This window comes from Acomys minous, assembly GCF_964271855.1.
Source record: "Acomys minous genome assembly, chromosome: 5".
Taxonomy (NCBI): Eukaryota; Metazoa; Chordata; class Mammalia; order Rodentia; family Muridae; genus Acomys; species Acomys minous.
The window spans coordinates 103010313-103030248 of NC_140494.1; the positions used below are offsets into that span (position 1 = coordinate 103010313).

A 19936-nucleotide genomic window follows, 5' to 3' on the forward strand; every position below is an offset into this window, starting at 1 on the left:
GTAACGCGTAGTAAGCCTTTAACTAATGACCCTGAGGGCAGAGTAGGCTAAGGGAGCAGTACGGCCCTTCCTATGGGATTCACACCATTCAAAGAGCCTGGAAAACACTGGGGTGTGCACACTATACCAGTGGGATAGAGCTGACCATGGCTAGAGAGACTTCAGTCTCCCCACTCTTCACCTGAGGCACAAACGCAGCCTCAAAAAGGGGCATTGCCTGTTTAGGCGGGGTAGTGAGAAAGATGAGTCCAGAACTCAGCTGTCCTCTTATCAGCTTGGGCAAACACACTAGAGACTGTCTCTCCAACAATAAAGACCCAGACATGGCCAGTCCTGAACCATGAACTCCAAGATCATCAAGCTACCAGAGGGGACAGAAATCTAGTCTGTCTTCTAGCTAGGTAGTCATAACTTCCAGACAGGTCCCCAGCATCTGGGGAGATGGGCTGACAGGAAGTTAGCTAGCATTGGGGAGCCTCCCTTTGATAACTTTGAGCCCTTGAGCCAACATTTGCCAGCCAGCTTAACCCCTTTGTCCATGCTTCCCGCCTCAAAAAAAAAAAAAAAAAAAAAAACACAAAAAACCTTAATCAGCTTCATTTGAATTTCAAATGACCTTTCCCTTCTCCCTCTCCTCATCCCAACAGGCTTTGAGGCAGGGATATGGAAATTCACTCTGCAGTATGGAAATCATCACCCTATGCAAATGAGCTGGACTCCATCGTCATAGCAACCACCTGGTTTCCTCTCCTCACTGTACCCCTTCTGGGCTCCCAGGTTTGACTTTTTCTATTCTCTTCCCAGCCTGAACACGGGTGGGGAGTGGACGAGCCCCACTGCTGGGGGCCTTGTTGGAACTGGCAGCAGGCAGGTGGGACATCTAGTACCTGAGGTCACCTGCCGGGTCAGACCTGCCAAGCCACCTGTTCTAGAACAAGCCTAGACCCAGACACACCCAGGCAAGGCCAACCACTGTTTTTTCCAGGATAAGCCAAGGAAGGGGTAGGTGACTGAGTGTGTGTATGGAGTGTTGGGAGGTTCTAGATTCTAGGACATACAGTGAAACCCCCAGAAATGGATTCAGGAGAGAGGGGATGTGGGGTCTCCAGTGTTGCAATGGTAGGAGATAAAAGGCCTGCTTGGAACCTGTATGTAAAATACCATGCAAATGAGCACCTATTATTGTTTGAGTCAACAACAGTGTCTCACTGGTGCTTTTTGAGAGATGCCCACAGCTCTGTTTCCCAGGCACCTGACTTGGCACAAAGGCCTCCCCTCCCTGCGCTTAAGCCCATGACCCCCACCAGTGAGCTCACAGGTTCCTGGAGAACTCAGAAGGGCACTCTGAACTGCTGGTGGCTGAAGTCCCTAAATATACAATCTGGCCACTTTAGAGCGTCTTGGTCATAATTTAACCCTGCTGTGCTCTGCCCTGTACACTTAGACTCTCATAGGAAAACTTAAAGCTTAGTCCCAGCTCAGATGGTTTCACATAGCTCCCCTTTATGGACAGTCAGCTCTGAATCTGTCCCCGTGCTCCCAAACCAGAGGCTGTTGGGAAAACCGGGCCTCCTCATCCCTTTCTGTTCTTTTCCTAAGCAGTGCAGTTTTCCACAGCAAATGGCTTAAAAATGGGACTAAGTAGCCAGGTGCCAGCCTGAAACTCATCTTTGGTCTCTGCTGCCTCATCTTCATCTGTTTTGGTAAATGATGAATGCCCAGTATGCTACGGTGGCCTCTCTCCTACTGGAGCCCCATCATCACCCACCCACCCCCACCATCTCTGGATCAAGGCCATAGGAAGATGTGCCCAGGTTCTGGTGTACCCACTGCTCCAGGAAGCCAAAGGTAATAAGACACCCCCCTACAAAACACGAAGTGTTCCTAGGCAGTGCACCTCCAAGCGTGGCCCATCAGCCAAGGCTGGTCTGCAGACTTGCATTATGGTCTGTGATCAGGTACAAACTACATGCGTAAGATCTTAGAAACACCAGTAGCACACCAGGGGTCTTCCCATGGATGGAGGCGCAGGGCTGTGTGGATGGTTGCTGAAAGTGGTCTTAGGTGAGACCTCAGTCCTCACTCCACGCCATCTCACACAGCAGGACTGGAAACTGATCTGGGACAGACTGGAAAAACAAATGGTCCTCCATCTGGGACTGTTTGGGAAACAGGAATATATTCAGGGGAAGAGAAGCCAGGTGGTAAGGACAGCTCACACATACCCTGCCTCTGCCCCCTGTTAGGCTGGAAAGGAAGAGACCCCAACAGGAAGAGACAGTGGTGTAGGTAGGACCACCAGGTGCTCGTGGCTGGCCCATGAGGGATGGGTTGGGAGCCCACAGGTGAGCGGTGCATTAGCTGGAGGTCTTCAGTGCATCGCTATGAGCTACCAGTGCGGCTGTTCTTTTTGCTGTAGTTCTCTCCTAAAGGCTGGAGACTGATAGGCAATGCCAGGCACTGTAGTCCACTCTCCTGAGACCTTCAGCAAAATAGAGCCACAGCTGGACTCCTGGGTGGTGACCTTCTAACTTCCCTGTCACAGAAATCAGCCAAAACAAGAGATTACAGCACAAGGGTTGTAGATGAGGGATATCAAGACCTTCCAGACACTGGAGGGGATGGATTCTACATGAACAAGGAGCCCAGAGAAAGTATGGGTTTGGCTTTTCTTTTCTTTTGATGTTCTGAGACAGGGTTTCTTTGTGTAGCCCTGGCTGTCCTGGAACTAGCTCTGTAGACCAGGCTGGTCTTAAATGCCTTTGAGATCCACCTGCCTCTGCCTCCTGATTTCTGGGCTTATAAAGATGTGTGCCACCACTACCCGGAGGGTTTGGCTTTTCTTAGAGATGGAAAACAAGGAGAATGGCACTCTCATTAACAGCGTCTCTCATTACCCAAGGAGAGTTTATGAACATTTACAAAAGGCACGGGTGGTACAGATAGGAATCGCAGAATCCTAGCCCAGAATCCATCCCATTTTGCAATAACCTGTGCAGGGGTGGGGTGGAGGGCATCCGTAGAGGTGAGGGACAGACTGGGACTCAGGCCTAGAGACAGCTCCCCCTTCTCATTGCTTTGTTTTTGCAGACCTCCCCCCTCCATCACCACATGGGAACCGAAGTCCCAGGCACTTTCCTCAAGCCTCTCAATAACAGTTTCCTAATTACCCACCTAAGATGGACGGTGGTCCTTTCTTGGGGGTGTGTCCTTTTCAAGGTGCGGTTCACACCCACTCTCATTTAGTCCTAAGCACGGAGGGCGTGTGCACTCACACGCTCACACAGGAATATCTTTAGAACAGGTGTCAAGGACCTCAAGGTTTCTCTCTCATCCTTCCAGCCTTTGGAGGAGCTCTTTATTAAGATGTGAACTGCAAGCTACCCTCCTTTCTCATAACCTCTTCCCCAGAACCTCAGCTTAGTTCTCAGGAAACTTGAGGGTGGGGTATCTGTGTGAGTCTCAGGGAGGAGCAGACCCTTACCCAAGACGGGGGGTGGGGGTGGGGGTGGGGGGGGTGGGGGGGGTGGGGGGGGTGGGGTGGGGGGGGTGGGGGGGGTGGGGTGGGGGTGGGAATCAGCTCTGCTCAGTCACCACTATTGTTATTCAAAAGCCCAAGGCGACCACTGACTTCTCTGTGCCTCACCACTCCTCCCCTGGACAGACACACCCATCACATTTAAAGCCAGGCTGGAAGTTCTTTGGTCCCCAGACAACTGAGTCTTCTGGGTGGTTCTAGACTTCAGACAGGTGTTAGTCATTCAATCTCATAGATAAGACAAGGATGTCTCAACTTGGAGGAATGAATGACAAAGCTACCCTCCCTTCCCTCTAGGTGACATGAATACTGGTTCCCAAAGGAGGTGGGGGAGAGAAAGTTCTTGCCCAGGCTAGACCCTCACACCGCTCAACAGAAGAAGCAGCTGACCCTGCTCTTCTCCTCCCACCTCTGTTTGTGCTGGCTGATCTGAGGCCAACTTGACACAAAGCTAGAGTTATCTGAAAGGAGGGGATCGTTCCGGGTGGAGGTGGCAAATGCCTTTAATGCCAGCTCTGGGAGGTAGGGGCAGGTAGGTGGATCTCTGTTAGCTCAAGGCCAGCCTGGTCTACAGAGTGATTCCAGGACAGCCAGGGCTACACCTGTTTCAAAAAGACTTTTAAAAGGGAAGGGGACCTCACTTGAGAAAATGCCTCCATAAGATCCACCTATACGTGCCAGGCGTGGTGGCGCACGCCTTTAATCCCAGCACTCGGGAGGCAGAGGCAGGTGGATTGCTGTGAGTTCGAGCCAGCCTGGTCTACAAAGCAAGCCCAGGACAGCAAAGGCTACACAGAGAAACCCTATCTCAAAAAAACCAAAACCAAACAAACAAAAAACCAAAATCCACCTATAAGGCATTTTCTTAATTAGTGACTAATAGGAAGGCCCAGCTCATTATGGGTGAGGCATCTCTGGACTGGTGGTCCTGGGTTCTATAAGAAAACTAGATGGGAGAAAAATAGAGGTGTAGTGGCTCTCACCTTTAATCCCAGCACTCAGGGAGGCAGAGGCAGATGGATCTCTATGTACACCAGCCTGGTGTACAAAGTGAGTCCCTGACAGCCAAGGCTACACAGAGAAACCCTGTCTCAAAAAAAAAAAAAAAGGGAAAAGAAAAGAAAGAAAGCCGGCTGAGCAAAGCCGTGTGAGCAAGCCAGTGAGCAGCAGCCCTCCTTGCCCTCTGCATCAGCTCCTGCCTCCAGGTTCCTGTCCTGTTTGAGTTCCTCTCCTGACTTCCTTCAATGATGAACAGTGATATGGAAGTGTGAGCCAAATAAACCCTTTCCTCCCCAATTTGCCCTTTGGTCGTGGTGTTTCATCACAGTCATAAAACTTGATCAAGACACTCAGCAAGGGTTCTGGTTCCAGACAGGGCTTTGTGTCTTAGGTTGGTTCAGTCTTCCTTCTGGGCCCGCAAGACCACCCATCATGATACAGGCACCTGCCGTGATGGCGTCACCCTCTGGTGTTCTCTGTCTTTGGTTGTCCATGGTGGGCAGCTCTTGGTCTTCTCACTAGCATCTACGGGTAGAAAGTCACTAGAAAAGCCTAAGCTTCAGGCGGTCAGGTTCTGAGTTAGGGACCTTGGGAACCTCAGCTAAAATTCTTTCTCACTTCCCCACCAGAGAAGTGGGATAAGACACCCACTCTCAGTGCCCATGTTCCAGGATGTGCTCACAGCTCATTAACAGGCCCGTTATCGCTGCTACCCACAGCACCAGGAAGCCATGTCCTTGAAGGAAAGCTGGGGGGTGGGGAGAAGGCAGGGGAAAGGGGGGGGGGGAACGACTCCAGAGCTGCAAAGTGGAGGTCACAGACAGTGGTCATGAGGCAGCCAGCTAGGTCAGATAAGATGGGAGCCCACACAGAACAAAATGGGAGGCACTGAGGAAAACCGTGTTGACTGGGGACTTGGGAGGAAGGGAAGCTGTGAGCTGTTGCTCAACTCCCTGGAAAAACCTACATGTACCTGAGAGATGTGCAAACAGATGGGAAAGCAGAGTTTACAGGTCAGCCTTCCCAGAGGATCTAGTCCAAAGCCTCCCTTTGAAAAGAAGATAAAGGTTCCTGTAGGCATGGTGACCAGATATGCAGGTAGTTGATGCCAGAGCCAAGATGAGAACCTGATGACGTCACACAGTGTGAGTTCCAGTCCTACTTCTTTTTTTCTTTTTCTTTTCTTTTCTTTCTTTCCTTCTTTTTTCAAGACAGGATTTCTCTGTGTAACAGGCCTGGCTGTCCTGGACTCGCTTTGTAGATCAGGCTGGCCTTGAATTCAGAGATCCACCTGCCCCTGCCTCCAAAGTGCTGGGATTAAAGGCATGTGCCACCATGCTGGACCCAACCTGAGGGCTTTTAATACATGGATAAAGTTATATTTTTATCCAACTGCTTAGTTAAGAGAAAAATGAGAGGCTGAGGCAGAGAGCCTGCCTGAAGTACAGGCAAGCCGAGCTACATGAGTTTCAGGCCAGCCTGGTTGCCTCAAAAACAGACAGACAGACAGGCAGCCAGTTGGCTTGGTGAAGTGCTTGCCACAGATGCACTGGGACCTGAATTTAGTCCCTGGAACCTCTATAACAAACACTGTGGCATGCTCTTGTAATCCCAGGGCTAGAGGGGAGGTGGAGACAGCAAGATCCTAGGGACTTGCTGGCCAGCTCACCTTGACCCTAGATAAAACCAGGATGGCTAGTAGCTGAGGAAAGATGTGTCTCCTGGCTCTGCATGCATGTGTCTGCAGGTAGTGTGCACACATGGCTGGGGTTAGTGTCCAGGGGTAGAGTACTTGCTTAGGATGCCTGAGACTCTAGGGTCAATCCCCAGTACTGCAAACAAATAAAACCGAGTGAAGGAAAAGTAGCAACAGGCAGGAGGTGATAGGAATTAATGAAAAGCCAATAGCTGCTGCTGGAGGGAGTGCTCGATGCAGGAAGAGCTGGGGTGGGGCGTGGGGTGGAGGCAGAGTCTCCCTTGGTTGCCAGCGAAAAGGAAAATCTGAGGACCTGAGCATTTTGTTCTCAGCTGGAAGGTAGTGTGTGTGTGTGTGTGGGGGGGGGGGGCGGGGAGATCAGAGGAGGAAGTTGGGAGGAGAGGGTGGATTGCCTTACAAGCCTGAGAAAACTCTCTAAGGATTTCCCATCAACTCAGAGTGGAGATGGGCCAACTCTCCTTTCCCAGCTCCTGGCCCTAACACCCTAAGGGGTTTCACACATCAGTGTGGGCCCTCTCCAGGACACAGGAGTGTCCTAGGTCATCTCTGGTTACATTCCTTTAAAACCCAGAGACAAACCACCCAATAACTCACGCTCTGCTGGGGAGGTGAATGTCTCTTAAAAAAAAAAAAATCAAAGCTAAGTTGGTAACTCTTGTAACTGGTAATAAGCTTTCCTCAGTTTTAAAAAGTCAGAATGACTTTCTGGGAAGTTTGGTTACTTTAATTAGCTACTTCTTCTTTTTTTTTTTTTTCTTGCCATTAATTTAGGACCACGTAAGCATTACTCCTACCACTGAACAAAGCCTGGAAGGGGAAGACGGGAAGGACAGAAAAATTTTAGAGAGGACAGAGAAACCACTATCTCCCAAGAGTAGAGGACCCACACAAAATTTTTTCTTGATTTGTATGCAGAGCAAAACCAACTTCTGAGGCTGACCTGCTTGCTCAGGTAAAGGGGGAAAGAGCACCCCAGACATCTGTGCCCGAGAGCCCTTCACTACCCAGAATTACAGAATCACAGTGGCGATGGGGGCTGGAGAGATGGCGCAGTGGTTAAGTACCCTTGTTCTTCTAGAGGAATGAAGTTTGATTCCCAGCAACCATGTCGTGGATTATAACCATCTGTAACTCCAGCACCAGGGGATCTGACACCATCTGACCTCCACAGGCACCAGGCACTTTAAATTTTGTTTTGTTTTGTTTGTTTGTTTGTTTGGTGTGTGTGTGTGTGTGTGTGTGTGTGTGTGTGTGTGTGTGTGTGTGTGTGTAGCCCTGGCTGTCCTGGACTCTTTCCAGACCAGGCTGGCCTCAAACTCAGAGATCCACCAGCCTCTGCCCCACCAGGCACTTTGTTTAGTTTTACTACCTATACAAAGAAGAGCATAAAGACTGCACTGCTACCCAAACAAGTAGACCCTGCCTCAGTGTTAGAGCAGAAAAATCTGTAGCACGTGCATTCTGAAGACAAGCCCCTCCCCACGGTCTCCCTCAACTACGGAGTCCCTCTTTTAGCTTCAAGAACTAGAATGTTAGCCAGGTGTGGTGGCGCACGCCTTTAATCCCAGCACTCGGGAGGCAGAGGCAGGCAGATCGCTGTGAGTTCAAGGCCAGCCTGGTGGCCTCAAACAAAGTGAGTCTAGGACAGCCAAGGCTACAGAGAGAAACCCTATCTCGAAAAACCAAAAAAAAGAAAAAAGAAAGAAAGAAAGGACAAACGAACTAGAATGTTCCAGAACAGTTGAAAGTTGAAAAATATTTTAATTTTAGAAGACATCCATTCTCTCCCCCTTCTCACTTCTGTCTCTAACGACCCAGATGGAACACTGACTGGGGCCTTGTTGGGAGGCTAAAGTTATCTTTCTACTTACCTTTCTTCAAGTTCTTTTTAATTACGCTGTGTTTTCAAGGCTTGAGATGTAGTGAAAACAAAAGAGAAGAAACCTCTCAATTCTTTCCTGTCTCCTTTCTTTTCTTTACAAGGCAAAGTCACCTCTAGGCACCAATCTCTTCCTCTCTGAGCCACACACATCATCAGAAGACCACACTTGTACTCAGGCCTGTTTGCTGAGTTCTTTAAGAAAGACTGTTAAGGCTGGGCATGGTGGCACACGCCTTTCCTCCCAGCACTCAGAGAGGCAGAGGCAGGAGGACTGCTGTGAGTTTGAGGCTAGCCTGGTCTACAAAGCTAGTCCAGAACAGCCAAGGCTACACAGAGAACACCTTGTCTTGAAAAACAAAAAACAAGAACAAAACTGTTTAGAACTTTGGATGGAGCCAGGCAGTGGTGGTACACACCTTTAATCCCAGCACTCCGGAGGCAGAGGCAGGTGGAGCTCTGAGTTCAAGGCCAGTCTGTTTGGTCTACACAGAAATAGCCTGTCTTGAAAAACCAACCAAACAAAAACAGAACCTGGGATGGAAGATGCTGGTCTGCATCTACCAAAGCCAGGTTTTCTCAGGAGCTGGCAATGCAGCCTATTCTTCTGTGTTAGAGTGGAGCATCAAAGAATGAATCACAATATGGCCGGGCGTGGTGGCACCTGCCTTTGATCCCAGCATTTGGGAGGCAGAGGCAGATGGATCTTTGTGAGTTCGAGGCCAGCCTGGTCTACAAAAAGAGTCCAGGACAGCCAAGGCTACACAGAGAAACCCTGTCTCTAAAAAAAACCACAAAAAAGAAGAAGAAGAAGAAGAAGAAGAAGAAGAAGAAGAAGAAGAAGAAGAAGAGGAAGAGGAAGAAGAAGAAGAAGAGGAAGAAGAAGAAGAATGATGAATGAATCACAATAGTTATGGCTCAGTGGATAAAGGTGCCTGCTGTGCAAGCTGTGGGACCTGAGTTCCATCCCTACAACCACAGAAAGGTAAAAGAAACTCTACAAAGTTGTCCTCTGACTTCCACTCATGTACCACACACACACACACACACACACACACACACACAAATAATATCAAGTTTGAGGCCAGACTGCATTGCATAGTGAGTTAAAGACCATCCTTGGGGGGGGGGGGAAGGGGGATCCAAGGGGGGGTAGAATGGGAGGAAGGGGTTGCCAGGAGACCATTTTGGACAATTTAGCAAAATCTTGTCTCAAAATAAAAGAGTAGGAGTAAGGCTCAGTGGTAGAGCATTTGCCTGTCATGGGAAGGCTCTATAATTCTTGTCACACGTGTCACAGGATACAGTGGCAGAACGCTGGCCTAGCATGTGCAAAACGGTGGGTTCACTGTCCAGCACTGCAAGCCTGACTCTCCTCCTTAACTTTTTATTCTTTGTTCCCAAGGATCTGGTTCCTCTCTGGCCTGGTCCCAGAGGTTTGTTCTATCAAGGTCAGTTTTTACTACACCAAGGCTTCAGAGTCATGCCCTGATATCTCCAGAGAAGTCCCTCGGGGCCCAAGATCCAGTTTTTGCATCTGAAACACTGAGCAGGGAGAGACACCATAATGCTGGACAGTTTCCCCTAACCACTCACGCCCAGAGGGGAACTCCTTACCTGGCTCTACCTGGCTGAAAGTGTTCCGGGCATCCGTGGAATCTGCAACATCCCCACTCATCTTGATCTCTGCAGGGAAAAAGAGGACTGATTTTTAATAACAGGTCACCATCTTTCTTGGTGCGACACACGTGGCTTTAACTAAACAGCGAAGATAAATGTGTAATTACAACAGCCATCAGACTTTCAAATTCCTGATTCCTGAACACACACAGCCATTAGAATATTCATAAGCTTGGAGGCCTAGCTTTTCCCCCCATCTCTCCACAGCTACTGCGGGCTCTCTCACCTTCTGCACCGTGTACTGCCACCGTCCCCTCACCCAGACATAGTGGATACAATGAACAAAGATAAGAACTAGGCCCAGGGTGGGGGGCCCTGCCCATCTCCACTATTAACTTCTTTTGGAATTTGGGAAATGTGTCTTCTTAAATCCAGGTGTAGCCGGCAAGTGGTGGCGCACGCCTTTAATCCTAGCACTCAGGAGGCAGAGGCAGGCGAATCTCTGAGTTCGAGGCTAGCCAGGTCTACAGAGTGAGTTCCAGGACAGCTAGGCTATACAGAGAAACCCTGGCTTGGAAAACTGGGGGGAGGGTGAGTGGGGGGGGGCGGGGGAGAAGGGTCATAGAAATCCAGGTTTAGTGGGACACACCTATAAACTCAGCACTCAGAAGGCTAGGTCAGGAAGACCATAACGTGAAGCCAGCCTTGAACTTAGAGAGAAAGACCTTGCCTCCAAAAGTTAGAAAACAATAATAAACACAAACCATGCAGCATCCTTTCTCTCCCCATCCTACTTAACGAGGCTACCTACCCTAGAAGGTAAGTGCACTTACACCAAAGTTTGCCTCTGCCCTTCTTACCTTCCGTTGCCGATTCTGCCTTGTGTCTGGTCCTCAAAGGTCACTCGCTGCACTGCCTGGAGAATCAAATCCTTCCTCCGTTCTACCCTTCTCAGAGAGCTTGTCCTTTGAGGTTCCTTCCCTTCTCTCTTATCCCTCCAAGTTGCACAGTGAGAAAGGGGTGCTCAGCTGAGAACGCAGGGTTCCGTGTCAGCCCCCAAGTGCTGCTACTCTGACTTCTCCACTTGGCGCCATCGCAATAAATTAAACATTTACCCCTAACAGAAAGCCGCCTAAGAGGCCCTAAAACTCCTCCCTGGTCTGTTGAGGGAAAGAGTCAATTTCAAACTCACTTTCTCTCAGCTCCTCTCCTTATTGACCCATCCCAATCCTGATGTTGGAGACAGAGAATATTTTATTCAAATTGTGTGGGCACCCCACCTCCCCAATTCCACCCTCTTCTCTGGGGCAGCGCTTTAACTCTTTCAAACCAGATAAAATCATGGTGAATTCATTTGCATATGAGGCTTCTCAGCCAATCCCACTTAAGGAGGCAGCCTTAATTTGCATCAGGCAATCAGGTAGTTTGGCAGTGTAGACACCCAAGGTCTGGAGATGATCAGGATGAGGGAAAAGGGTGGACCTCTGCCCCAGGAAGAGAGGAGAGCATGCACAGCCCCCTTCTCCTTAGTAAGACACTAATGTGTGTAGCTCTTAACTATATTTATAACCCTGTAATGAAGTGAGTGTGGTGCCAGGCAAAGCAGAGATGCAGATACCAGCAAATGTGCTAGGAGTCGGGGGAGAAATAAGGCCTTCCTAGGAATCCCTATGGTTCTGAGGCCTGCTTATAGGCAGAGGATGCCCAGGTATATTGTGAGAGCTCTGTAGGGCCTCTTCCTAGGCAGCCAGGCTTCCCTCTCCGCATGTGGACGTCTCAGGGACACCCCGCTGCTGCTCCGCGTTTGGGAGCACTTCCTTGAATCAACCTCAGCCTTTCCTGATGCTCTTGTTAATGAGCTTTGCTTTGTGCCAGCTTGGAGGTGGGTTCTGCCTAATATGCACCTGTGTCCCACAATCCAGCACAGGGATTCCTCTATAGTGCAGAGGAAAAAGCTCCAAACCAGAGCCTGCTGGGAAGACACAGGAGGGAAATGCTCTCCCCCTGCTGGTTTTGAACCTGCTTTAGCAGAGGCAGACTTGAGGACTTCAGAGCGTGGGTTTTGGCAGCAGACAAACCAGTGTGTAAAGCAGTGCACCAAATAGCCGGGAGACGCCAACTACAAATAGAAATGTGAATTTTCTCACTCAGACCCAGAGAGCATGAGTAAAGCTCTCAGGGGCATGGACAAGATGAAATGAAATGATGAATGGAAATAGAGTGGGGGCCAGCCAGGCACAGTGGTGCACATGCATCCGTAATCCCAGCACTCAGGGAGGCAGAGGTAGGCAGATCTCTGTGAGTTCGAGACCAGCCTGGTCTACAAAGCGAGTCCAGGATAGCTAAGACTACAAGAGAAACTCTGTCTCGAAAAACCAAAATATAAAAAAACCAAAAAATAAAAAAAAAAAGAAAAATAAATAAAGTGGGTACCTATTAAATGGCTTAGCCATGAGTCCCAGTCCCATCTGTAACTCACTGAGAAGCCATTAGAATTCTCCAGATTCCGCCCTCAGAGGAAAACTGCTCATGGGAACAGGAAAAGCTTGAGGGACAGTGAAGCTGCAATGTCAATCAGAGTTCCCAGGTCAACTTAGTGTGTGTGTGTGTGTGTGTGTGTGTGTGTGAGTGTGTGTGTGTGTGTGTGTGTGTGTGTGTGTGTGTGTGTGTGTGTGTGTTACTGAAAATACAATTTCGGTCTTATTTCTGCTACCACTGGGCCATATCCCAGGCCTCTCCTTATTTTGAGGCAGAGTCTCAATAAGTTGCCCAGGCTAGCCTTAAACTCACTCCAGCTCACACAGGATTTGAACTTGTGATCTTCCTCTTTTAGCCTCCCAAGGATATCTGGGAATACATGCCCTACACCATAAGGACTGACTTAAACAGGTAGCTTTTGAGCTGAGCTTTACTTGGTTGCCCATCGCCCCAACATTTTTCCTCCTTTAACACCCATTATTCCCCCCATCGCTTTACACCAAGGAGGCTTTTCACTTGTTCTTTAAATAAGTGTAAAGCTTAGGCTTACTCGTGTCTAAACGTTATTTCTGAAGACATGGCCTGGTGACAGCTTAACTCTTCAGGCAGGGAGTGGAGCTCCGTGAGGGACAGAGTGAGATAACCTGGAAACTGTCTCCTTCAGTCCCCAGCATGCTCCCGTGCTAAGAACCTGTTCTGGTTGGGTAGGAGGCTAATGCTGATGGGTGGGACGAACCCTTGGGTCTCAGCCTAAAAGTGGGCCAACACCGAAACTCCCTGAGACGCTGGCAGTAAGTAACCCTTCACCCGTCGGACAGCACCGCCGGGGTGGGGGGTGGGGGTGAGGGAGAGAGGGGTGGGGTGGGGTGGGGCGGGCTCGGCTAGGTTCTTATCTCAGTCTGTCTGAGTTGTCTCTCCGCCACCCTCCCTTCCCTGAGGAGGCTCAGCTGCTCACTGGAAGTGCCCAGATACCTCAGGTAGACCGCAATATGCCTCACCTAGCATTGTCATAGAGTGAAGTTGGCCTGGTCTTCCTGTGGCCTGGTCAGAAGTGGTTCCCCCCAATAGACACCTGGAAACACAGACACCCCAAGGCAGCAGGGCGAGTGTCCTCCTGAGTCCAGGCTGTTGTAGGCAAATAAGAGTTTCACCTCTCTCCTGTTGTCTGTATTCCCATTCTAGAAAGGGACTAGACCTGCATCTTGTTTTTATTCCCCCCTCAAATAGTTGTTTTTTGTGGGTCCCTTAACAGGAGGCACTTCCTGGGACCCTCCATTACCACTTCTGAGCTGTCCAAGGCTCCAATTCCCCCCCCCCCCAAGACAGGGTTTCTCTGTGTAGCCTTGGCTCTCCTGAACTCAATTTATAGGCCAGGCTGGCCTGGAATTCACAGCAATCTGCCTGTCTAAGGCTCCAATTCTTCAAGTGCAGACTTTTCTTCTCCTTCCCTCTGACAGGCTCTTTGACCCAAATAGCATTCCTGCGTTCCCGCTGGCACACTCAGCTTCCCTCCCTGAGCAGACAGTGAGAGACACAGAAAGACCGCCAGGGCCCGACCCTGGTCCCCTCCGGCTGACTTTGTACCACTTTTTTCTCTTCTCCTTCCCCAATTGACTAACTCCTGCCTATCCCAACAGGCTCTGAGTACCGGAAGCCCGTCTCTGTCTGAGAACTCCTGTTCCCCTTGCTCAGATCCCCCAGGCTTCATAGTGAAAGGCGTTCGGTGAGAACACAGAGTGGAGGCTGTGGAGAGCCTGAATCAGAGTTTGTACCCAGGCCATGAGAGCAAGAACACAGCTGACTCAAGCAACAGCACAGCTATGGGGCCCTCTGAATAGGGATGCAGAAGCAGGTTTATGGACTCCTGCCATCCTCCTTCCGCACTGATAATACCCCAGGAAACCAAAGAGCAGGCATCCCTAAGGGCTTTACTATGGAGTGACGAAAATACACCAGGTTTCTAAAATAAGGAGGAGCCTAGGCTAAGGGACCAGGGTTAGGAGCATATATAATGAGACGATCCATAGAAAGAAGAGGGTCTCTCCCTCCATACACACAGCAGGCCCACACTGAAAGACCTCAAAAAAAACCCAGCACAGTGCCTTATGTCTATAATCCAAGAGCTGGGGAAGCTGAGGCAGGAGGATTAATCTGAGTTTGATATAAACCTGAGCTATTGTAGCAAGCCTCTGTCTCAAAATAACAGTGAAGACCTTGAAATGAGAAAGCAAAGAGCAGCACGGAAGATCCCAAACCCTGAGAGCCTCTGGATGGGCCACTGAATGGAGAGCACACACAGCACAGCAGGGGCAAGACATCATGATGGGACATGGAGGAAGACCAGTAACAATCCCCCAACACGGGGTGGGGGGGTGGGGGGGGGAGGGTTGCTGATGAAAGAATGTAGCAGGGAGGGCTTTAAGACAGTCGGAGTTCAGCACCCCAGTGCCAGGCTGCCACCCGCCAGGATCCAGCTCTTCCACCTCCTCCCACTTCCCCGGCAGAAGCCTCCAGTAGACAGGGAGGTGGAAAACCCCCCCAGGAAGTCCCTAATCTTGGTTGGTTCTAGAGAACTCCCCACTTCCTATTAAACTACCTTTGGAGGAGACAAATTTCCATTTGCACACTGTCCTGCCTGGTAGGAAACGAAGGACCAATGACCGCCCAGAGAGGACCTGTCTGTCCCCCACCCCACCCCGCACCCCGGGCTTTGGATCCGAAAACTTTCCCCAGACACTGGATTACACCCAGTTGGATGGTTCCTTCAGCCTCACCTAGTCATTCCTGGCAAATCCTGGGGCACCAGCCACCGAGTGCCAACATCTCTCTGCTAGTAACCCTTGCACTCAGTCCTGCTGGGAAACAGCTTTAGTGGAACTAGCCATCTTGGGCTCCTAGGGCCCCCACTCATGCCTGTTTCCAGGAGTGGTGGGAGACAGGAAGATCTAGCCTGTTCTGCTTCTTAGGGTGGGTCCTCCCCCTACCCCTTTCTAGATCAGTTAACATAAGTTTTGCAGCAACCCTGAAGTCCTAAAGAAAAAGCACTAGGTCCCTGCACTGGGTATAAGAGGTAAAGTACTAGGCTTCAAGTGGCCAAATTAGGTGTAGCTTTTTCCACTTTGATTCAGTTACTTGCCCAACACCTCAAGGCAGCTAATCAAAACATCGGCCCTTCCCACCTCAACCCATCACCAAGTCCAACCCTTTAGTTTAGCAGCATCCTTAGCCCAGCTGTATTCGGAAGGATCAGAGAGCAAATGGCAGCGGCTGTGAATGGCAGGCTGGGTCTCATCACACTCACCTCTCATTTGTTCACAGGGGTGGGGGGTGGGGGGTGGGGGCAGGGGGTTTGGGGGCTGGGGGGGTGGGGGGAGGGGCCAGGGAAGGGAGGAGGGGTGGGAGGAGGGCAGGGGAGCTGACTCCTGGCCTTTCCGTCTCCTGGGTTCCTCGGGATATCATGGGATATCAGACTCGGATGTGCCTTTCACCATCTCGCTGGGATACACACCCAGTATACACTGAGCACACGGCACAGATGACCCAAGAATAATGAATGGACATAGCTCCAACATATGCTTAACACACATGGTCCAAGACTCATCAGGTTCCTTGGAGTTTGCTCCACCAATTATCCAACACATATGGGGGACGGGCAGACACACACACACACACACACACACACACACACACACACACACACACACACACACCATGCCTACACAAGTCCTAATCAATGAACGATCCGGGTGACATGGCATCATCTGCCCCAGGTGCGCCTTCGGGTTTGCTCCACCCTATCCACTTCCCTTAGACACCCCCCCACCCCATGCCCACTTTGCCTGCATTTCACACAGGTGCCCGGACACCAAACACGCAGCATGTGGATACACGTACGCACTCCCTGGTCCACACCCTAGCTGAGTGAGTGAACCACCCATCTCCTGCAACCTCCTGGGACTCCAGCACTTCAGCACACCCAAGTCCCACGCACTGTCTAACTCGCTAGATCTGGGGCCTCAGGAACTTCATGCCCCTCTTCATTGTTCTCCAAGGTTTCACCTTCCAAAGTAGCTCCTTTTAGCGCCCCCCTCTCCCTCCCCACCCCTACCCTCAACACCTACTTAGCCACGCCGGCCCAGGAAGGACCCGCTATCCGCAATCGCCCTCTCCTGGCCGCCAGGGAGCTAACCCCCCCCCCACCCCACCCCACCCCATTCCCACTCTTCCAACACCTCTCAAGGTGCAATAGTGTTCTTGTCCTTGGTCCCTTCCCACGCGCAGCGACACCTGTCGGAGCTCACTCCCTCCGCCCCTCACCTGTGTGCATGGGCTCCAAATTCACCATCCTGCCCCAGGCGGGGCCAAAGCCAGCGCCCCCCCAGGTCCCTCTTGGCTGCCCCAGCCTGGCCCCCGGGGAAGCCAGGGTCGCCTTCCTCCTGCAGCCACTACCGGAGCGGCTGCCACCTCCGCGCGCTTCGCTGCTCCGGCTAGGGCAGCACTCTGCCGACAGGCTTAGCACACTCCCCAGGTGAGCACGCGGCGCGGGGCGGGGGCCTCGGCCACGCCCCCTGGCAGAGCCCCCGCGCTTGGCCCGGGGCCCACGCAAAACAGGAATTTGCATATGTGGAGCTGGGGGCCGGGTGAGGGGTGCCGAGGTGCTGCCGGGGCGGGTCCGGACCCTGAAGAACACCTGTCTGTCGAGACCCCGCCTGGCAGTCACTCCTCGTTACGCGCCCTCAGCGCCTCAGATTCCTGAGGCAGCTTGTCTTTTGGGGGGAACCCCAGGCTTCTGCTTGGTTAGGCTCAAGAAAAGTAAGCAGTGCTGCGCTTACTTTGGAAAAGAGAGTGGGGTGCTGCGAATAGGCTTGCCTTCCAACGGTTTACCCGCCCTGTGGCTTGGGTCAGGCCGTTCACCTCCCTGACCCCATTTTAAGCATCTGTAAAATGGGGCCTGTGTTAATAACTGACATCTATCAGGGCTAAGCAGGTGACCAAACGGGGCTGCTTCCCCATGGATGACCTAAATTGTAGCCGCTCCTCCTCACTCTTTGCTGCTGTTTCCGACCATCACCTCAGGTCCCGAGTTATGAGAGAGAAGGAAGTGGAGAATATTCACCTGTGCCAGCAGTTGTGATGAGGTTCATCTTCCAGGGTCTGGAGTGACTTCTCCGAAACCTGTAATTCCCTAATGCCAGAGCCTGGGTTCCTCCCATCCCAGCACACAAATAGAAGACTCCTTACTCTCCAGATGCAATGCGTGACAACCCTGAGTTGTAGCCCAGGGAGACGTATCCAGCCAGCTCAGAAAGCCATGTGCAGACAGGAGTACAGAGCCTCACTTTCCGTTTCTTTTCCAGATAGGACTCGCATTAACCTCCCATCACTCTGGTCCCAAGCTATGTCCCAGAAGGGCTTTAGGCTTTTCTGCCGAGAGAGAGAGAGAGAGAGAGAGAGAGAGAGAGAGAGAGAGAGAGAGAGAGAGAGAGAGAGAGAGAGAGAGAGATGCCCATTCATATCATAAGACCCCAAGTTTACTGTGATCTTACTCTGGACTGGGCATGGTGTTGAAAAACCTTAAAGACATCTTTAATGTCATCATCATCATTCTGAAGTGCTGCAGGTTCAAAATCTGCAAGATGTTTATACATGTGAAGCGATGTATCACTGAGCTCTGAGCTGCATTCCCAGCTTGTTCTGATTTTGAGATAGGGTCTCCTTATCTCACGTCATCTAGGCCTTGAAGTCCCGTTCTCCCAAATTTAGTGCATATTAAAACCTGTGAGTAGTAGCATGGTTTCTGGTTCACGATGGGCATGCTGAGGCTAAGGGAGTTTACCTTGCCATGCAGCACATGGCCCGTAAACACCAGGAACAGAAATTGTCTTCTACAGCACGGCCCTGTTTTCTCTCGTGAACGATGGATTCAGAATGGCTCCTCTTTCTGAAGCTGGAAGTGAGCTGTAACTGGGGAAGTGGAGATAGATGCTAGGCTGGCTATTTTCACCCCCAGCACTGGGGGTTGAATTTTGAGCCTCATCACGAATGCAAGGTGCCAGACACGATCAGAGCTTTTGCAGCCTGTGTGGAGGGTTATGTGGGCTCTTCTTAGCTTACCGCTTAGTTTTTGTTTTTACTGCCTTCAGGTCCTTGGAACAATGCTAGGCACCCCAGACATCAGAAGGTTTAAGTGCCAAGTGAGAGTGGAGGGAGGGCGTACGTGAGTCTTCAGGGCTGGGCAAACTGCCTGTCTCAGTCATACCCACCTGCCCCTCCTGGCAAGAAGGAAGGGACTTTCTGTTTCTTCTGATCTTGAGAAGAGATCAGGCTAGGGCTTTTGGAGGTCCAAGTGACCTTGGAAGTCCCACTCAGGACGTTCTCAGCCTGTCCCTTTCTTTCCGACACCCTATCCTTTCCTTTTGGGCTCCTTCCCTGTGCTCAGTGTCTAATCTACAGCTGAACTCAGCTGCCTTCATCCCAGTAAAAAAAACGCCTGCCCCAAGTCTATAGAACCCAGTGAGCTAGTGATTTCCGTATCTCTATTTGCATACATTTGCATCACCCTGTGTGCTCAGGGTCTGGTACTCTGACCACTTTATCTTGGACCTGATACAGTTTCCCCACTTGGGGTCTCCTTGCTTTCCTCTGGACTTTGGTATTCTAGAAGCCAGATAAGTTTTGTTGTTTTCTTTCTTTCTTTCTCTCTTTCTTTCTTTCTTTCTTTTTTTTCCCCTTTTTCTCTGTTTCTCTGTGTAGCCTTGGCTATCCTGGACTCGCTTTGTAGACCAGGCTGGCTTCGAACTCACAGAAATCCTCCCATGTGCCACCGTGCCCAGCGCCAGAGAAGTTTCTATCTGACAATGTCCAAGAGCTAGCTACCTAAGATTCTGGGTTTGAGGGGGTGTGTGTATGAGGAGTGTAGAGTTCTCAGGGAGAAAAGAGCCAACAAAGAGACAGGATCTTGGGAGTTCACAGTTGCAAGAAAAGCTTAAAGACTCCAAAGATTGGGGGGTGGGGGGAAGGGGTGGGGGCTGGAGGGTGAGGAGAGGGAGATAGGTTAGTGTTCCTCTCTTCACTTACACATTGTTAGTATACGTGCTCCCCTACCTGTGCTCCCCTACCTGTGCTCCCCTACCTGTGCTCCCCTACCTATGCTCCGTGCTGAATATACAGCATTTTTGTGTTTGTGTATTCCTGTACTGGGGGTGGGGGGGGTGGGAGAGGAACCTCAAGTGTCATTCCTGGGACCACTCTATCATTGCCTTGGAACTCCCCCAGTAGGAAAGACTGGCCGGCCAGTGGGCTTGCAGGTGCAGGCCGTCTCAGCCAGGGGTTCGAATAGGGACTCTGGGGCTGGAATTTGGGTCTTCGTGCTTGCAGAGTAAGCGTTTCCACATCAAGCTATCTCTCCAGGCCCCACAGGGCATCTTTGTTTTAAGTTAACACTCATTTAGTTGAAAAGTAAAGTCATTGGCCCCCATTTATAAATGGGGAAAACTGAGGTTCAGGGAGATTAGCACAGCCAGGAGATGATAAAGTTAGGGTTTAGATCCAGTCTGACACTGGCTTGTGTGTGTGTGTGTGTGTGTGTGTGTGTGTGTGTGTGTGTGTGTGTGTGTATGAGAGAGAGAGAGAGAGAGAGAGAGAGAGAGAGAGAGAGAGAGAGAGAGAGAAATTGGGTGTGGTGGTGCACACCTGTAATCCCAGC

At 50.8% G+C, this 19936-nt stretch overlaps 1 protein-coding gene across 2 annotated transcripts in view; it reads right to left on the reverse strand.

Annotated features, from left to right (window-relative positions):
* POU2F3 (POU class 2 homeobox 3) overlaps positions 1-17408 on the reverse strand; it is an 88301-nt gene extending 70893 nt beyond the window's left edge. Inside the window, exons 1-2 of one of the 2 annotated variants that reach the window (XM_084783612.1) lie at positions 17348-17408; positions 9751-9819 (exon numbers count right to left, since the gene is read on the reverse strand). In XM_084783612.1, the coding sequence (XP_084639738.1) occupies positions 9751-9819; positions 17348-17375 (97 nt within the window). In that variant the 5' untranslated portion in view covers positions 17376-17408. Of the gene's footprint in view, positions 1-9750; positions 9820-16548; positions 16754-17347 lie in introns of those variants that run through there. The other variant, XM_084783613.1, reaches the window with a different exon arrangement.
* Positions 17409-19936: the final 2528 nt, after the last annotated feature.